The sequence below is a fragment of the Glandiceps talaboti genome, chromosome 1, assembly GCF_964340395.1.
Source record: "Glandiceps talaboti chromosome 1, keGlaTala1.1, whole genome shotgun sequence".
In the NCBI taxonomy this organism is placed as follows: Eukaryota; Metazoa; Hemichordata; class Enteropneusta; family Spengelidae; genus Glandiceps; species Glandiceps talaboti.
The window spans coordinates 17,162,019-17,183,706 of NC_135549.1; the positions used below are offsets into that span (position 1 = coordinate 17,162,019).

General features: G+C 35.2%; 1 protein-coding gene across 3 annotated transcripts in view; it reads right to left on the reverse strand.

Annotated features, from left to right (window-relative positions):
- LOC144440915 (neuronal cell adhesion molecule-like) overlaps positions 1-21,688 on the reverse strand; it is an 81,895-nt gene that overhangs the window by 22,176 nt on the left and 38,031 nt on the right. For all 3 annotated transcript variants that reach the window (XM_078130376.1, XM_078130384.1, XM_078130392.1), the window contains 12 exons: positions 15,512-15,620; positions 14,121-14,296; positions 13,552-13,842; positions 10,180-10,297; positions 9,346-9,533; positions 7,638-7,769; positions 7,180-7,317; positions 5,717-5,844; positions 3,557-3,701; positions 2,756-3,040; positions 803-1,173; positions 238-466 (listed from right to left, as the gene is read on the reverse strand). In XM_078130376.1, coding sequence (XP_077986502.1) covers positions 238-466; positions 803-1,173; positions 2,756-3,040; positions 3,557-3,701; positions 5,717-5,844; positions 7,180-7,317; positions 7,638-7,769; positions 9,346-9,533; positions 10,180-10,297; positions 13,552-13,842; positions 14,121-14,296; positions 15,512-15,620 — 2,310 coding nt within the window. The remainder of the gene's footprint in view (positions 1-237; positions 467-802; positions 1,174-2,755; positions 3,041-3,556; positions 3,702-5,716; positions 5,845-7,179; positions 7,318-7,637; positions 7,770-9,345; positions 9,534-10,179; positions 10,298-13,551; positions 13,843-14,120; positions 14,297-15,511; positions 15,621-21,688) is intronic.

Sequence of the window (21,688 nt, forward strand, 5' to 3'; positions counted from 1 at the left end):
ATCTTAAATAATTGAAAACAGAAGGAACAGAACTACTTCAATTGACCAAATATACTATAAAAATTTGCCATGAAACATTTGAGAAGGGTGATTTTAAAAGTACATGTAAGCTATAGCACAGAATGATTCTGATCCATACTTCTGGGAAAAAAATCAGCTGTTGAATAGCACCATCTAGTGGCCAAACTATACAATCTTTTGTCTTTTCTACAACTATAGGTATCTAGAAAATGTTACCTGATTCCCCTGAAAATCCAACAGCTTCCACTGGATCTGGTCCAGTACCTTGCATGTTACTGGTTTGAATGGTCATTTCAAACATAGTCCAAGGTTTATCAGTGTCAACTCTGAAGCTGGTTGTTTCCCAATCTCCAATCATTTCCGGTGTCCAATCTTCATCACCTGCTTTTCTCCATTTCAAAATATAGTTAAAATTTGGTCCATTGTGTGTTTCTGGTTCCATTGCCTGAAATTGACACAATATTCCAAGATTTATTTCCAGCAAGTCTTTTTATGTTCAAATACATAGCTCCCCCCACTCACACTACATGCATTGTGTTGTTGTATTAATGTCTGAAATATGGTCCTATGATTCACTAGCATTAGCAAGTTCATAACATCATGTACAGCAATGTCACTTAATGTACATAAAGTGACAATAATAAACAACTCCTCCTCCTTTTCCTCTTCCTCCCCGGGTTATTTAGTTATATATTCATAGTTGATAGATCATGAATTCTATACTGGATGGGTTCACTGTTGCTATGATTCTGTCTTGAAAACCAAAATTCACGGTACTTACATCCCAGCTTATCACCATGTGGTATGGAGTATCTGGTGTTCCTTTAAAGTTGGTTGGATTAAGAGTTGGAGGGGCTGGGTCAGTTGTTAGGGTTCCGACTATATCACTTGGTTCTGATGTTCCAATTCCATTAACGGCAACCACACGGAATTTATAAACTACCCACGGAGAAAGCTCTAATGCAGCTGTAGTTACAGCTCCAACCTTTGTCTGTTCTTTCCACTCTTCGTAATTGTCAAACTCTGTTGTGTACTGAACGATGTACTCTGTAATGGGTGAGTTATTGGAATCTGGTTCTGACCAGTGCAGGTTTACGTTTAAGTCATCATCCGTGTCCTCCACTCGTACATTCGTTGGAGCCTTAGGAACATCTGTGTAAGGTGTGAAATGTTATGACTTTTAATTAAAATAGATTTCACAGTACCTGTAAGTGTTTAACAATACCAAGTAGAGTGAATAGACCTGTTGATGTTCCAAGATGCATTGTGCGTCTCTCCATACAATGTCATGTATTGTGTATGTGCTGAAGGGTTTGCACACACTACTCTGGGAGATAGTTGTCACCTGACTGTACCCTGGGTTCCCCCTAAAATCCCTCTCTGCCATTGATGGTATTTAGTCAACATGTCTATTTCCATCATTTCCTGATAAAAATGTTATTTCAAACATACTAAAAGACAACACATGACTAGATGTAACAACAAAAGGACGTCCTCTCGCGCAATGCATCTTGGAACCGGAAAATTGAATATTAGTATGTTGCATTCCAGCAAACTCATATAAATAATACTGCCTATACTATTATGCTAATGTTACCATTCACACTATTTCATTGTGACATTTAGTCAGTTATCATCATAGCTATGAAAATGAATTGTCGAAAATATGACATAAAAAAGAAGGTATATGTATAACTTTACACTGAGGATCTGTCTATACATAATATCCTAACCATACACTGCTAACCCAAATATTTCAAAGATACTAAGGTCCTCTTCATCGGTGGATCGCCAGTTCCATCAAAGAAATTAATTTCTGTCACACTTTAACATGCTGAAGACAGCAGCTGTTGTCATGCAATAATATTCATACCATACCAGACAAGGGTACTGTATTTGGGTTAGAAATGTATGGTTAATGTTATTTTAAAGGTATATGTGTATGTATGTATGTATGTATGTATGTATGTATGTATGTATGTATGTATGTATGTATGTATGTATGTATGTATGTATGTATGTATGTATGTATGTATGTATGTATGTATGTATGTATGTATGTATGTATGTATGTATGTATGTATGTATGTATGTATGTATGTATGTATGTATGTATGTATGTATGCATGTATGCGTGTATGCGTGTATGTGTGTATGTGTGTATGTGTGTATGTGTGTGTATGTCTGTATGTATGTATGTATGTATGTATGTATGTATGTATGTATGTATGTATGTCTGTCTGTCTGTCTGTCTGTATGTATGTATGTATGTATGTATGTATGTATGTATGTATGTATGTAATGTATGTATGTATGTTATGTATGTATGTATGTATGTATGTATGTATGTATGTATGTATGTATGTATGTCTGTCTGTCTGTATGTATGTATGTATGTATGTATGTATGTATGTATGTTATGTATGTATGTATGTATGTATATATGTATGTATGCGTGTGTGTGTATGTATGGATGTGTGTATGTATGTATGTATTTAGGTGTGTGTGCACACATGCGTGCATGTATGTGTGTGTGTGTGTGTGTGTGTGTGTGTGTGTGTGTGTGTGTGTGTGTGTGTGTGTGTGTGTGTGTGTGTGTGTGTGTGTGTGTGTATTGGTAAATCATACAGTTGTTATTCAATGTTTTATGGATGAATTTCCAAAAGTTGGCAATCAAAGAGATGCAAAGACAGGAACATTTCTAGGTTGGACAGATTGAGTATTAAATACATACTTTGAACAGTCAGCTCAGCAGTTGCCCTGGCTTCATCCAAAGCAGTTGCAGCAACACAGGTATATTCATTAGTGTCTAACATCTGTGGTCTTCTGATGGTTAGTGTTGAAGTAGCTGGATCGACTCTGTATCGAGATGTTGGTCTGGTACCTAGTCGTTCACCATTTTTTTCCCAGTACACCTGTAGTTCTAGTTCTGTATCTGCTGTTGCTGAACACTCAAAGTTGACATCTGTTCCTTCAGTTGTGAACTTATCGGTGGGTGGTATATCAATAGTTGTTTTTCCTGCAAATTGATGGAAATAGTTGGTCAATTTCAAATTGTCCATCAAACTGGGGGAAATAGTGGGCCTATTTCAAAATGTCCTGCAAATTGGGGGGGGGGGGGGGGGACAGCTGCTGGTCAATTTCAAAATCTCGTCTTCATCACTGTGGTAGGTAATTTGAAAAAATAGCTTCTGACAAATTCATGATAAAGTAAGTCTTTTAAATGATGATTTTGTAATTACATTAGACTATTGAGAGCTGAGCAATATGCTATATCAAACCCCAATGTCATACATTTTTTGAGGTGATATACCAGTAAGGGCGGTTTTAAAGACCAAATCAGCCACATGGATGAGGATTGGGTATTTATTTTGGCTTTTTAATTCATAAAACAATTTTATCATGGCTTCCTGCTTGAAAAATCAATGTGAAACAACATATACCAAGTCCTTGCTTGTAACTCAATAAACTAAAAGCATAATGAATGTGTAAAAGTCTTTGTTATTGTTGTTGTTATTGTTACGATTCAACTTACTCAAAACAATCAGTTTTCCCTCTGCTTCTTCTTGTCCAAAGGAATTTTGTACATCACACGAATAAGTACCTGCATCACCCACAGTAATACCAGTGATGACTAGAGTGCCATTCTTCCAAATTTCATAACGATCGCCACTTACCGCCTGTCATCAAGGCAAACAAACATTAGCGCATTAGTCTTTTTGGAATGAGTACACAAGCTCAGCCACCCGAGTTATCAGAGTCAAGGAATTATGATCACCAAATCCAACTACGTCCTATCAGAGTATTAAAACTAACATTTGTATATGCTTCAATACTTTATACTCAGTAGTGTCTATTAAAGTGGCCATATGGATGAGAATTTGGTATTTATTTTGGATTTTTATTTGATAAAACAGCTTCACTAACTTTTTCTACTTGAAAAAATAATGTGAAATAACATATACCAAGTCCATGTTCATAACTCAATACACTGCAAAAAGATGCAAAAAGTGCAAAAAGTTTGTTATTGTACGTACAATAACAAACATTTCACACATTGTTTAATGTTTTGCTGTTTATTGAGTTGTGAACATAGACTTGGTATATGTTATTTCACATTATTTTTTCAAGTAGAAAAAGTTAGTGAAGCTGTTTTATCAAATAAAAATCCAAAATAAATACCAAATTCTCATCCATATGGCCACTTTAAACATCTGTGGTCTTCTGAGGGTCAGAGTTGAAGTGTATGGATTTATTGAGTATAGAGATGTCGGTCTAGTATTACTCTGGTAGTTACAACTTCAGTTTTCTAAGATAGGCACAAACTAAAATTATTGTCGCAACATCTTGATACAACAGTGATAAGCTATATTGAATGGACGTTGATTTAATTATAGTCTCAGTAGGGAAGTGTCTCTGAAAACTAGTTTTTTTTAGAGTGCCATGTAACTTGCGATGCTGTTTTGGGACTTCCAGTGTTTACACTATGTTGATCACAGGGTGATTAGAATCGCACAACAGAAGAACTGCTATCACCCACTTGCATAAGGCATAAACAAATAATTGTTTGGTTCTAGTTACGCGACTCCACCTAGCTTTTCACTGCCAACCCTAAACTTTTTTTTAGGTATTCGAGAAAAAATTGTGAAATCGCAAAAATTGTGAAGTCTCAACTTAGAAAGACACTCTAAAACTGTTCTTCCAATCTGTAATGGCTGTACATCTGATAGGAAGAAGGAAGAAATAACAACACAGAGACCATTTGGAAAACAATGGAAAACCTGAACTAGACACTCACATGAAAAAAAAAATCTATATACCTCACCTATTCTAAAATTGAGCGTAACCAGAACCACACCTTTTTTTATTAGGCCTATATATTTCACTGAGAATGAGTTTAGGTCATATACCGTATACCTATGCCAACATCAACTGTTCTCGATGAATATCTTCTATAAATATAATGATGTTTGTCCTCCCATATCAAGTGACATTGGAATGATAAACGTTATGATATTCCTGTTAAATGTCATCCGGAGTGTCTTTCTGATCGGACAAAACACCACAACTCCAAATAAATGGTGACTGCACTTTGTCATTGTTGTTATAGTACCATATTAAACCACGAAAATGGGATATTTTTCAAAACAGGGACATTTCAACAAAGAACAACCATATCTCACTAGCACTCTACATACAATGGGGCACACGATGAGTTTTGACATGTTTTGGGGCATAATTTTTGTTGCATATTTAAAAGATTCTCGCAGTATTCTACTTTACTGAAGAGTACTTGACAATCACTTGCAATTGCCTGGACTTACACCTGATATAACTTATATACGATGTAATTTATTATATATATGTACATAAACTGTTCAGGAAATTCCAACTTTTCTAACAATGTCAGAAGACAATTGTGATGTCATAGAAGACATGCACAGATATTAATATTATACTAAGAATAGTTTAATCAAAGTTTTATGAAAGCATTTTCACTTGAGGAAAAAGTTTATAAAGTTAGTTCATGTTAAGGCTTGGAAGAAAATACATCAATTTTTATGGAAGTTTTTTATTTTGTTCACCTGACATATAAGATTGGCTTTTTATAGTACATACATCCATCATTGACTTGAACAGTGGGGAAAATTTGGAAAAATCCACTAATGAATAAAAATATTAAAGAGGCCCTTACCTGTCCCTTGAATTTCCATGTCACTACGGGAGTTGGGGAACCAAATGTCTCGCAAGTTATTTTGGCTGTGCCATCCACAACTGTTTGTGTCTGCTCTGGAGGAGGTACAACTATCTTTGCAGGGACAGCTGTAAGAAAGGTATATCAAAAACAAGAATACTTTAAAACATAGACAAATCATACACATGATTTAGAGGAAAAGTCCAGTCAAACTATTTCTACCTTTGGTACATTTGTATTGATTACTGCTATCAACTCAAAGGAAAAGTCCGGTCAGACTTATTTCTGACTTTAGTACACTTGTATTGATTACTGCTATCAACTTAAAGGAAAAGTCCGGTCAGACTTCTTTCTACCTTTAGTACACTTGTATTGATTACTGCTATCAACTTAAATAGGATTTCTGGGTGATAAAATAGTACCCCAGGAACTTTTAATATTCAACTTTCGAATCTTGTAAAGAAGCCCTACTGCAATTTGCATGTGGTCTGCCAATTTGAGGATTTCCTGCAAGGGTTTATGGGAAAACCTCTGGTGATGACATCACATTTATCTTCATCTCTTTGTCTTGATACTCCTTGTGTTTGTCAAGACAAACAGATTAGTGCATTGATGTCATCACAAGAGGGTTCCCATAAACCCTTGGCAGGAATTCCCAAAATGGGCAAACAAATATGAAGAGCAGTAGGTCTTCTTTACAAGAATTCAAATTTGTATAAGTTAGAAAGGTGCTATTTTATAATCCAAAATCACATTTAAGGTGATATCAGTAATCAATACAAGTGTAAAATGAGCAAAAATGAAACATTCTCATGCTTCTCTCTGTTATTCATTTGGTAATTACCACTGGCCAGGTCTGGTAGGGGTGTGTGGCCAATGCTGTCAACCCCAGACCCCATTTTAGACCAATTTTGACCCAAAACCAATACCCCGTTTTAGACCGTTCAACTTTTTTAGATAGTCTGTAAGATACGCCATGACGGGGCGCCCTCAAACATCAGCCAACTCCTAACACGAGGCCAGTTAGGGCGAAACGTTACGACGTATCTTACAGTTTACTTTTTAGAAGACCCCATTTTAGACCAATGTTGAACCATGCATGGTTGAACGATGGATGCAATTTTGCGCATGTGCAGTTAACGTAACGATGCATTATGGGGCGATATCTAGGACCAAGCGTTTCAGGGGGTGTGCATGCTATCTCAACCAGTGAATTAGCAGGGGAAAATCCTGAACAAACAGAATAAAAAATTATGAAATGTGGACCCCATTTTAGAGTCATTAGCTCTCAAAAGACAGTACCCATGTTAGACCAGAGAGCGAAAAACCCTACCCCAAAGTATACCTATACCCAATAGGTGCCCCCCCCCCCCCCCCACCAGCCTTCTCTGTGTGAGGGCTTCCCATCATGGTATAACTTACAGACTATGTGAGTACCCCTGATAGAATAAACTTATACATACCTTGGACATTCAGAAACATACTCTGCATGATTTCGCCATGTTTATTTGATGCAACACACTGGTATACAGAGGTGTCACTGACTTGGGCATTAGTAAAGGAAATTTTATTCCCCATAATTGTCCTTCTGTCTGCAGTTTCTGAGAAATAAATCAATTTTGTAACAATCAATACGACATGAATTAAACTAACGTCCATTCAATAGCTTAACACTATTGTATCAAGATCTCGTAACAATAATTTTTTTTTTAGTTTGTGTCTATCTTAGAAAACCGAAGGTTCAACTACCAGGGTAATATTTTAAGGGACCCTTCTTTTTCTTTACTTATAAACCGTTTGCTATTTATCGTAAAGAACACTATCTATGACTGTAAGATTGAAATGGTACACCTATTTTTTAATTTAGTGACAGTCAACATTGGAGCTGTAAAGCAAACCCAAGATATTCAACTGAACTAACCCGTTATTTCTTCACCATTCTGAAGCCAGGTGACTGTAGGGGTTGGAATACCACCAGGTTTACACTCGATGGTTATGTCGGATTCCGGTGGAATAGTGTAATCTTCCGGCTGCTCTTCCCAGTACGGCTTAGCTAAAATAAAACAAGACAGACACACAGACAGGGGATAAATCTCAAGATTCAATTTATTTCTCATCACAACTTAGTCTTGCTGCTACATCCCTAGGGCTATTTCTCATCACAAATTAGTCTTGCTGCTACACCCCTAGGGTTATTTCTCATCACAACTTAGTCTTGCTGCTACACCCCTAGGGTTATTTCTCATCACAACTTAGTCTTGCTGCTACACCCCTAGGGTTATTTCTCATCACAACTTAGTCTTGCTGCTACACCCCTAGGGCTATTTCTCATCACAACTTAGTCTTGCTGCTACACCCCTAGGGCTATTTCTCATCACAACTTAGTCTTGCTGTTACACCCCTAGGGCTATTTCTCATCACAACTTAGTCTTGCTGTTACACCCCTAGGGCTATTTCTCATCACAACTTAGTCTTGCTGTTACACCCCTAGGGCTATTTCTCATCACAACTTAGTCTTGCTGTTACACCCCTACGGCTATTTCTCATCACAACTTAGTCTTGCTGCTACACCCCTAGGGCTATTCTGTTTACTGTGAAGGCAACCGAAGGTCGCTAGTGAGGGCAAGCACCCTCATATTTATCAGAAGAAAGCCCAAGGTCTAGCAGCTAGACTAGTCACAACTAGGAAAGAAGAATTCTCTCTCAATCCCGTGCTTCTACAAAGTCAATCTAATCCATAGGATTAAAATATTAATCCCCCTTGCAAGAAATACATTAGCTTTGAACAGAGTTGTAAATATAAAGTAATCTGGTGTAGAATAAATCAACTGACATTGGATTAAAATCTGAAATAGTCCAAGACCACGTACATGAGGGTACATTTTGTCTCAGATTTTTGGAGTGAGGACAATTGTTTTGTTGAGTACAGTAAAATCTACCTGAAATTTTACCTGATTATTTACACCCCCATTAACTTAGCAACAACAACAACAACAACAACAACAACAACAACAACAACAACAACAACAACAACAACAACAACAATGGACATTATAAATTCGGATAAAGAAAGTTTTGTTCGCCATGCGACATAATACCTCAAACTAACCAAACTGAATACATTTCAACAACAACAACAACAACAACAACAACAACAACAACAACAAATGAAATTTCTCAATGTGTGTCTAACTCGTTGGTTTTGCTGTGCTCAAAATATGAGTGAAAAATTTCAAACTTAAATTTTAATGAATCATAAGGGTTTTGTCTTTTGACTCGTAGTGACTAGGCCCCTTAGGTCACTAAAATTTTGCACAGCTAAATGTTTGTGAACAATGTTTGTGAATTAGATATTGCCACTATAAGTCAATACACAAGAGCAATGACATTTAGATCGCAACCATTTTCTGGCTGAATGAAGAAGAATATTGAGGAAAATATAATTATGTCTCTGAATAAAAACTTTGGAAAAAATACTTGTGATCTGGAATACTTTGACGCACATTTTGAGCACTGGAGAACTGTTGTGTAGACACACATTGTCATGACATAGAATGACTGGGGTACAAAAACCACAAGTTTACTTTTTGTTCAAACACATTCAATCTGTCTGTGCAGTTACTACACACCTTCGACTTTCACAGTGACTTCCTTGGTGTCTGTTCCACCACTATTGGTAGCAGTGCATCTGTATTTACCCTCATCTGAATATTCTACGTCTGTAATTTCCAATGTCTGACCAAACGACCGGGAAGAGTGACGATCTTGGGGAATTTCTTCACCCTGTGTTTTTTCCCATGCAATAGAAGGAGTTGGACTGGAATAGAAAAACACAACATGTCTGATATTCAAAAATATCTTTACAATATCAACACTACGTTATACATGTTGTACCTAAGGTGGGGGCTATAATGAGTACACGAGGTGAGAAATGTGTTGTACCTACAGAGGGAGCTAGGAGTACCTGAGGTGAGAAATGTGTTGTACCTACAGGGGGAGCTATGAGTACCTGAGGGGAGAAATGTGTTGTACCTACAGTGGGAGGTATGAGTACCTATAAGGTGGGACTTCTAAGTACCTATACGATGGGATTTATGAGTACCTATGGTGATAACTTGAGTTGGTGAGTGCGCATACAAGTGGTATTTGCACTGTACTGCAATACCGAAACCATTACTGTATGCAAATGAGTGAGCTAGATTTTTTCCATGTAGATGTATATAACATAGCATTCATGTACAGCTATGTGTTTCAGATAAACATAATATATGTAAAAAAAAAGAAAAAAAAAGAAGCCCATCATATATGTAAATGCCAGTATGAGTATTTTGTGTATTTGCATCCATACTTTCAGCATTCTCTTCACCACACTCACTTGCTTCACTTTTGAAAGTACGATCGCAGAGAACATGGCAAACACTCGTCTGTCATAAGGGAATGCATGATGACAAGATAACACTTACAAGCCTTCAGCCAAACACTTCAGTCTCATATCTTCATTTCTCAACACAATGACGTTACCGTTCCCATCAGGAATGGGCGAATACAGCATTGTAGGTTTACGTTCTGCAGCAGGTAAGGCTGTCAATAACAAACAGTTTAACATTTGGTTATCAATAAAACACTACATCACAATTAGGTGTTTCCCCATCTTCATCATGCTGTAAATTCTAGCTTTCACATGTATTATTAACACTAGGCTATAAGTCATCAACAAACAAAAGTGGTGGATTTGTGGACAATTAGGAATTTCAAAGAAAAAACAAATTTCAAATATAACAAAAGAAAACTCAACAGAACATATAAAGAAAACAAACTGAGTTCAGACACTTCCTGTAACCCCAGAGGTGTGCACACTCTACTGATCTTAACTGTTTATTTATATTTTCACCAGTAAAATTATGAAAGGCGAAAAAAGTTTTGCTGAAAAATCTAAGACAAACCGGTCATGTTCGTGAGTGAAGATACATCATAAAAATTTCCATAAATACAGGTAAACGATAGAAATGAAAACATTTTTCAAATTATTTAAGAAAACAAATAAAATTGACCTAAAACAACTTACACGGAATGAAATTAAAATATTTTTTTTTTCAAATACATATAAAAGTTGACAAAAAAAATTCCTACTAATATGCAGACTATAAAAAAGTCCTAGGTGGTGTTCTAACAGACTCCCTATATTACTTCTACAAAAAATGTCTGTGTATGGCTATTGAAATGATTCAAAAGTTTGTCTATGATGTCGGAAAACATTCAATGTACGAGATACTGTAGAGTTTAAATTTGACTGACCTCTTTGGAAAACATTCTACTATTACTACATGCTTTAACTGAGCTGCAATTTTCACAACAAAATCTACCTTTCCACAAAGAAACCTCATGACTTTTCAAATCAATTTACATGTGGTCACAGAATAATAACTGGTACTGTCTGGTTAAATTTCAAGAGAGTGAGACAAAAGCCACTCATCAGTCACTGCTGTTTGTATAATGCACCACTTGAGGGCGCTGTGTGGAGAGGTAAATTTGGTCGTGTATAAATTGTTCATGCCACGAATACGAGCGTGCAGGGATACAATGCTTCACATACAGGTATTATTTCCCTATTTTCATATCAATGGCTACCTTGACTGGACTATCAATGATTTGTACATACTCTTTGTAGGTATGGCCTTGCAAAACATATACTTTAATATGATATACAAGTATTTTAGTATGAATGGAATGTGTTTATTCTGAAATGAATCTGCTTGTTTTTTATGGATATAAAACAAAAGATTTCAACAGGAATGCCACACAAAATGAATGGTAAAATGATGTCAACTGCAAATACTATTATATTTTGATACTCCAGTCAATCTACACAGATTCTGAGTCTTGGTTTAATGTTCTGATGGGGAAACACTTGTTTGGTATACACCAAATTCATGAAATCAATACAAGTGCAGGAGGAAAGAAGTACTTCTTTAGTCAAAAAAGTGCTACAGGAAAAGACTTGGTACAGTTATAGTTGGACACACATGTACAAATAAAATTACATAACATTCTAGTATTGCTGGTATTAACATTGTTTTCATGTGAACGTGATAAAAAATGAAGGAAAGACATGCATGATGATGATGATGAAGTATGTATGTGGATAAGTCTCTCGCGAGATGACGATGTATATTAGCGGAGTATTAAGAGATGTCTTAAAATAGATATACAAACAACAAGATGACATTATGCCATGTGGCATGTGCCAAATAAACAAAGCAAATGAGAATAGACTTCACTCGGTGTCCCTGAGGAAGGTTTATACCTTAGTGAAAAAAATGATAAGGGCCATGAGGAAAAAAAAAATGTTTTTTTTAGGAATTAATGACCGAGATGAAAATAGAAAAAAATTGTCACTATTTTATAGCATGAATGAAAAGAGAATATATATACAGGGGAGATATTAATCAAAAGAAGAGTTTTGATGGAAATGAGGGCGAAAGGTTCCTGTTGGGATACCAAGTGCAGTGTAACGTATTAAACAAAATGTAGTCTATGAATGATCTGAAAATGACTGATGATAGTATTAAAGATATATAGCTAGCTAAGCTTGAAATGTGGTCAATACAACCCGTACTTGCTGCTGAATCCATTGTAAAAAAGAATGCATTATGTAGAGAGAAAGAGTATGATACAAAGAAATAGAGGGTATGTGATCATGTGTGACATGTGAGATTTGGAGAAAAACAATTTGATAAAAAAAAAGAGAAGAGATTTGTACATCAGCCGATTTATTTGTTAGTGTTTAGTTGTCCCAAGTCATATTATTGTTCTTTGTTCAGAGTAAAACATAGAAAGACAATTGGTATATGTGAATGATTATATTGTATCAGATGTGCAGATGCACAAAATACCATGATACGGAGGTTTAGTTAGGATGTATTTTTTGGAAAATTACAACAAAATCACCTACTCTGTTGACTCATTTAATAATGACAAAATGTAAGCAATATTTGGTTATATTCAACTTTGATAATGGTTTCTTTGTCTTTAAAAAAAATTCAATTCAATACAAAGTTTGATCTAATATTTGTAGCTGAATGGTGAAATTCGAGAAAAAGGTCAAAGCAGTGTCAAAGGTCAAGACAGGGTTAAATAAGGCTTCATGACAATATAGTTGATGCCAGTGGTCCACAACATTGATTGTTATGTAGTGTTTCATATGGACAGGTTGGAGTTGGGGTGGGAGAGGAAGTGGAATGGGGTAGGAGAGGTTTAAACATTTGAATAATGGGAGGGGGTACTTTTGAAACTGTATGACAGATGGGGAGGGCGGGAGAGGGTTATTCTGAATTGATTGGGGGGAGGTACTTTTGAAACTATGACAGATGGGGAGGGAGGGGGTTATTCTGAATTGATTGGGGTGGGGTATTTTTGCATGACAGATGGGGAGGGAGGGGGTATTCTGAATTGATTGGGGGAGGTACTTTTGCATGACAGATGGGGGGGGGGGGTTTATTCTGAATTGATTGGGGTGGGTTACTTTTGCATGACAGATGGGGAGGGAGGGGGTATTCTGAATTGATTGGGGGGGGGAGGTACTTTTGAAATTATGACAAATGGGGAGGGAGCGGGTTATTCTGCTGAATTGATTGGGGTGGGGGTACTTTTGAAACTATGACAGATGGGGAGGGAGGGGGTTATTCTGCTGAATTGATTGGGGTGGGGGTACTTGTGAAATTGATCCTTTCTGTGAAGTCATGAATATATGGCAACAGATTTTGAAAGCAACTATAGGAATACATGATAACATTATTGAGGATGCTCTGCCAGGATCTGATAGAAGGGTAACTTACTTGTAGCAACAGTAACATTGAATACAGGAGACTGTTTAATTTCACCGTATCCATCTTGGATGACGTTACAAAAGTACTGAGCACTGTCTTTTGCCACCACGTTGGAGAATATCAAGTTGCCCAATGGATCTTCAGCAACACGTTCACTCAGTTGCAAACTTTCAGGTAGCTTTTTACTCCAGAACACTCTAGGCTCTGGCACACCAGGAGGTGGGAGGCATGGCAATTTGGCACCTTGTTGAACTCGAAAATTGAAAGCACCTGCAGAATCCAGTGCAAACCTGTCCAGAACTAAGAACAAAGTTTTATTTACAGTGATTATTAAGACTGTAGCATGAAAAGTGAAGCGGTTACAATAACTGCTAAAGTGTACACTGAAATTGGTAACAATTTTCAATTTTGTTTTTGAACAAACTTTAAAATGATAAATTGGTTTACCAACACCAATTTGCATTGTTGATCATTCTCACTTGCACCTACTCAAAGATATTTGCAATATGTTATCACTACTCTATGAATGATAAGACATTCACTACGTAACAAATAACAATGTTAATCAATATACTTACAGCTGACTCTCAAATCAATCTTACTACTCAATGCTGTACCAAAGCTATTTCTTGCAAAGCACTGATATATTCCACGATGGTTCCTGTCACTTGCCACCAGGAGTTTAATAATTCTTCCATCCACTTCATAATCTCGGTCTGTTGATAAGACTGTACCATCTTTTTTCCAAACATATCTGTACAGTTTAGGATGACATAAGAATGTTATCTATACCACCTGTATCACATTCTAATTGGTCTAAAGGCCTCCATTTATTTTGCATGTAATTTGAATGTTATCAATACCACCTGTATCACATTCTAATTGGTCTAAAGGCCTCCATTTATTTTGCACATAATTTGAATGTTATCAATACCACCACATTCTAATTGGTCTAAAGGCATCCATTTATTTTGTACATAATTTGATTGTTATCAATACCACCTGTCTCACATTCTAATTGGTTAAAGGCCCCATTTATTTTGCATGTAATTTGAATGTTATCAATACCACCTGTCTCACATTCTAATTGGTCTAAAGGCCTCCATTTATTTTGCATGTAATTTGAATGTTATCAATACCACCTGTCTCACATTCTAATTGGTCTAAAGGCCTCCATTTATTTTGCATGTAATTTGAATGTTATCAATACCACCTGTCTCACATTCTAATTGGTCTAAAGGCATCCATTTATTTAGCACGTAATTTGAATGTTATCAATACCACCTGTCTCACATTCTAATTGGTCTAAAGGCATCCATTTATTTTGCACATAATTTGAATGTTATCAATACCACCTGTATCACATTCTAATTGGTCTAAAGGCTTCCATTTATTTTGCATATAATACGAATGTTATCAATGTGTCTGTGAATATTCATGAGAACTGTTTTACACTGTTAGGGGTATAGGCCCTCAAGACTCACAAATATTCAGTGTGCAACTTGAATACATTATTTCTACAGACTCCCATGATGCAATAGCCCATAGTAAAGATACCCTACAAAGGCACAAGATCAACTTGATGTTTCTCTGAAATCGCAAATAATTGAAGGTGATGTAAACTCATGAAATGACTTTCCAGAATCAATAGTTTATGAAAATGATTTTATTTCCTTGAGTGGCATAAGCTTCCCTGTCAACCATTAGTTGAATGATGTGATTAAAGGACCTGGGAATCAATCCACAGTTCTAACATTATCTTATCAGTCGTGACAGAAAGGTTACATAGGATCATTCTTTTGTTCTACAGCTTTGCCAGACAACTGTTTTCCACACTTTCAAGTTTAATTCTGCAACAAACTTGGCCTTTAAAAAGTGTACATAGTAACAAATCTCTCAGTCTAGCTGACAGCTATACTTAAATTCCCCGTCTGAAATTAAAGTTTTTAGATTTTCACCGATAACTTACGTAGGTGCTGGGTTTCCTGTTGCTTCACACTCCAAAGGATATTCTTGTTCACGTTCATCCACAACTATGTTTGTTTGGGGTTGCTTTGTAATGCTAGGTGGCGCTAAATCTGTGATGAAATAAAACAAAATGTCACAATCAATGAAACAGACAGCTGAGAATGTTAACAACTGGTACTGGAAGACACACACACACACAGGGACAGACAAAAACATCAACATTATTATTTTCATTTAGTAAAGTTTGCCAATTAATGGATATTTAATTTTATTGTTTTAAAGAATTTGTTAATTTAGGAAGTCCAGGAATCTTGATGACATTTCTCCTTCACCCGGGCTAAGAGTAAGAGCAGTTAAAAATTATATCATGGTGTTCATGTACCAGCAATGCAGTGGCTGATGATGATAACATTACAAACCATTAGCTATTGCTTATAGCTTTTCTATAAGATTCCCTGTTAGTACAGGCTGTGCCAGCTGATTTGCGGTTATATCACACTAATTCCTGTGTAGTGTTAGCACAAGCCATTTCAGCTGATTTGCACTGCTGTTACACTGTTTCACTGTAATGGCAGGCTAATTCCTGTGTAGTGTTCGCACAAGCCATTTCAGCTGATTTGCACTACTGTTTCACTGTAATGGCAGGCTATTTCCTAAGTAGTGTTAGCACAAGCCACTTCAGCGGATTTGCAATACTGTTTCACTGTAATGGCAGGCTAATTCCTGTGTAGTGTTAGCACAGGCCATTTCAGCTGATTTGCACTGCTGTTTCACTGTTATGGCAGGCTATTTCCTAAGTAGTGTTTGCACAGGCCATTTCAGCTGATTTGCAATGCTGTTACACTGTATTACAATAAAATGCTGGTGTATAGAAATTACATGAAAGACAGCACATTTGAATGACGTCATCAACTGTGAGGGCAGTATTACATTATGGAAAAGAAATTGTTAAACTGTAAACATGGATATTTAATAACCATTAATATATATATAAAAGTGTTAGAAGTTGTATAACACAAAATATGCTTGCAATATATATTGCTTACACATTAACAATAACATGAATTACAAACTATTCATACGTAAAGTACATAAGGATGTTCATACATGAAATTCTATATTTCTCATCGTAACACCTCAAAAATGATGGGTCAGTCGGTTAAAAAAATTGATCCAAAGTTGCAGGTGTTGAGTAACCAGGGGTGTGAAAAGGTGGCCATGTCAGATTTAGTAAGACAATGAAGAAGGACAAGTGACTTGTTCAAAACTTGTCTGTTTCTCAATCAAAAGTGGAAGAAGAGAGAACTTGTGTATGAATCACAGTTCTTCCATGATGAACATACATAGTGTTATAAAAAAAGTATTTAAAAAAAGTATGTGTTGGTGATACCTTCATTTCATAATCATACTTTACTGTCTGACAAACTTAGAAACGACAATTTAAAATCAGAAAGAAACTGTGAAGCATATAGTTGAGTCAAATTCCCGTATTTCAGCAATAAACAACAATTTCTGTTGAGATACGTACTTGTGAGGTCACCATCATACAATCAGTAAGGTTGTAATTCTTTTTCTAATCTGCCATAGAGGGCGTCAATATTTTTTATTTCGCAAAATTGAAGAACTATAGGGTTGGCTGGGTCATTAGAAACATAGAATAATGTACAATCACCCTTAGGACTAACAAAAAAAATTGTTTGGTTCCGGTTTACCTGACCCCCCACCTAGTTTTTCATGCTGACCCTAAACATTTTTTTTTTATGTATTCGAGAAAAAATAAATAAAAGCATGAAAATTGTGAAATCTTGCAAGAAATATTGGATGCGAAATCTGATATCAACTTAAAAAGACAATATAAAACTGTTCTTCCAATCTGTAATGGTTGTACATCTGATGGGAAGAAATAAATAACACAGAGACCACACGGAAAACATAACTACCTGAACTAGACACTCACAATATGCAAAAAAAAATTTAAAAAAATGAATACATAAAAAATCTACCTACCCCACCTATTCTAAAATTGAATGTAATCGGAACCACACAATTTTTTGTTTATGCCTTGAATATTAAATAAGTATTTGTTGGAGACAAAGCTCACATCTAGGTATTATGACTACTTGTATTAAAATACTATGAATAACAAATCAAAGTCAAAGTGAAAATTCTGAAAAGTACATCTCTGAAGCACTAGTAATATAGGTTTTATTAATATTGTAGGGATGGGATTATTGTTAACTTGACAGGGAATGTTACAGGGCTTGTTGCCCATTTTAATGGATTATCAAATATGAAGTGAAATACGAGGAAATTACAAATAGAAGTGTTATGAACTTGGAACTTAATATTACACAAGATGAAAAGTACTACAAAATCAATACAAAATCATTTGTTTACTTTAAAGGTGTGATGTTATAGTTGTCATGGGTTACATACACCACGTTCCAGTTATCAGAAAAACAAAAGATTACAAAGTTTGGCCACTTGGAGTGCTGTTTGTTGGCAGCTGTTGGACCAGAAATTAGGACTATACTAAGCCTCCTTCATTGATTATAATTTGCAAGTGTTTCGCAGCAAAAGTTTGTTGTATTCTCAAGGCATTCAGCTAACTTAGTCCTGGATAAAGTATCATAATTTTTTGTAACTTTATTGTTTTAGCTGCATTTTGTTGATGCCTTTGTGCATTGGCCATGTGATTTATGGCACACCTCTTGAGACATTTCTTTGCAAATATGACAGCAAAATGGTAACTGGAATATGGTGTATTAAAAAAAAACATCACTAACACCAAGTACATCTCTTAAATAATCAAGGCTTTGTTCATTCAGTTTTTCCTCTCTTTTGAGCAGATGATGACACTGGTTTGATTTATAGTGGAAACAGGGTTTGTCTGGTGTTTCACTGACAAAGGTCAACATTAGTTTAACCCCAAATGAACATTATAATAGAGACACTCACTCACAAACAGTAGGTAGGGTCCTGTACTTACTTAATCACATGACAAATCAATGCAAATTTTTACAATGCAGTAGATATAGGCTTCTGCCGAAATGATTACACAAGGACTTGATGATTTTATTGGCTTCAATTATTTACTTTCCTACTATACAAATAATCAACTTGTCTGATTCCATATCCCAGCTGCTGTGTGGAACATCTTTATTGTGATTTATTTTGAGTTTGAAATTGTTGGTGTTTGTATACAAAATGCTGTGTCCCATCAAGGAAATGCCACATAAACTTGATACATAAACTGGATATAGATGCAAATGCATAGCATGCTCCAACTTAGTTATATAAGGTCTGATAGGTGGTAAATGACTTCTACTGACCAATACAATGATTCCTTACATAGACTTCAAGAGAGGTGGTAATTCACCACTATTGACCAATACAATGATTCCTTACATAGACTTCAAGAGAGGTGGTAATTCACTACTATTGACCAATACAATGATTCCTTACATAGACTTCAAGAGAGGTGGTAATTCACTATTGACCAATACAATGATTCCTTACATAGACTTCAAGAGAGGTGGTAATTCACTATTGACCAATACAATGATTCCTTACATAGACTTCAAGAGAGGTGGTAATTCACTTCTTTTGACCAATACAATGATTGTTATTATTTTTATTATTACATGTAAACTTTACTTTGTGAAAGAAAAGAATGCAAAAATGCTCCTAAACATCCATTTAGTAATATGAACCCACATTTAAAGATGGTTACATTTATCTGTCATGAAAAACTTCTCAAAAATGACATGGGTTGTTAATGAAAGTTTTTATTACTAATTAATATTATATCTTGATATTTTATTCCATTAACTTACCAATTTATGAGTATTTTAGTTGATTATTACTTTAGTTTGTTCATATGTTTATAAACTTGTTAAATTTTCTCTCTATTGAATATTTCAAAACATAATATTTCCTTGAAATACTTACCAATTGATACACAAATGGCTAGTTTGTTAGTTTTTATTTGTTGTATATTTGTTAACATATGTTTCCTCCACTGAGTTCAGATTTGAGTACAGGGTATATTTTTCTGTCTGTCTGTCTGTCTGTCTGTCTGTCTGTCTGTTTATTACGGTAGTGTTATTTGTTCTGTTCACTATTATGTTTTGACCATTCTTATGGTCTTATATTAGTATAGGTATACTTTTTGTTACCAAGTTCTCTTAATGAAGTTAATTCAATTTTCAATGTTGAATTTCACACAATTTTGACCTGTAGAGTTCAGGTTTTCGGACAGAGTGTATGTTTTGTATATGCATTTACTTACCAAGCAAAGCTTGATCTGTAGTATGTGTGATCCAGTAATGCATAAAAATGGGAAAGGCAGGAGGAAGGTAGAAGCAAGCAAGGTAAAGACAGCGTAGTAATCATAGATACAGTGACTTCACACACACACAAGACATGAACAAAAGGTGAGTACGGTACGTTACGGTTAATACCAGTACGGTTGGAGACCTCAGTCACAAATTAACTTACACATTACCTTTCTTTTTGTCAGACACTGCAACAGCCACTTGTAATTTAAAGCAGTAAACGCATCACCATGTATCGTATACAACACATGCAAAAACAATACAAAATGACACACACAAAAAAAGGGGAAAACATAATTGAGAGTGAAGTCTTGAAAAAGTCTCATTCTAAATCATAAATAAAAATGAAAATATGATAGTCTGACATGATATTATAACATAATTTAAAATAATAATATAATTAATGATAATCAATGTCAAATTATAGTTTACATTTTGTGAAATCCATACATGAAATATTTATAATCATTTACTATGAAAAAGTAAATAACAGAAGGTGAAATGTTTGAATTTTTTATGTTTATGAGAGCTGAGGGGACCATATGGGTTTTATTTGGTATGACTCAATGTATGTATGTATGACTGGTATTATTAACATATATATAGAAATATATAGTATGAATTTCGCAATGTTTTGCAGCCAGTGCCATTCAAAGTACTGCCACCATATACTGCGATAATCACATAAAACTGTTGTCAAAATCACATGCCTGTATGAAAACAACTCATATCTTTTCTGAAAATTATTTTTAACCAATTTCATACAACTGTTATTATGAAACTGTTACCCAATACCTAAAAAAAAAAGAAAAAAAGAATTGTTTCTGGACCAGACATTTTTTTAAAAGTGATGTGACAACGCATTTTTATTGTTGTTTTAATCGTCAAACCTGTCACTCAATCTACTATTTATGACAGTTACTGTTCTTTAGATTTTCAGAGCAAGTGTGTAAGTGGGGCAGATGTCATTTGCTTGTTCATGATTGGCTCTGCAGTTGTCCTCACTGAAGCAGCAATGAATGTATTGTAGGGTTATGTTTCTGTTTTCCGCCTGGATCTGCTGACAGCATGGGTTGAACAAAAAGGAAGATCGATGCGAGAGTATTTAAGCGATGCGCTCGCTGACCAGAAACAATTCATTTTTTTGGCCTATTACAAATAAAAAGCTTTGGACTAGCACCTCCAACTTTTTCCACTTGCTACCACTAGAGGGCGTAGTAGCAGTTCTTATTGTAAATATTCCTCATATTGTTTCATGAACAATACTTTCAATGCCATTAAAATTATATTCTTTCCCATACATCTTTATTTATACACTTGTCTCAACTTATTACACATGGCAATAATTTTTTATACATACATTTATTGAATTATTTTTCTTTCAGCAACTGCTGTAAAGAATGTCTGTGGTCATTCATTATTTTTATCTCTTGGAGTCCAACATGGATATGTCTGGGTGGTAAATACTTTCAGATTATTTTATGTTTAATATATTCCAATAAATTAAAAACTTCACAAATAAAGACCACAAAATACTGAAAACTGTATTTGTGTGTTTTCTTTTAGATAAAGACCTAACAGTTATATGATCAGAAAAAGAAATTACATATTAAAACTTTTATCGATATTTTAGATTGTGGTAAGCACTGCTCATCTCTACTTTTGTTAAAAAAGTTTTGAACACTGAAGAATGGAATAAAGTACTACTATATTTCTACAAAATATTTGTGAAGGACTAATGTTTAAAGTGGCACAAGCTGAGTTTATAATTTTTTTTTTTTTACTCAAGTGAAAATACTGACGTAATAACTTTGATTGAACTATTTTAAAATGATTTTAAT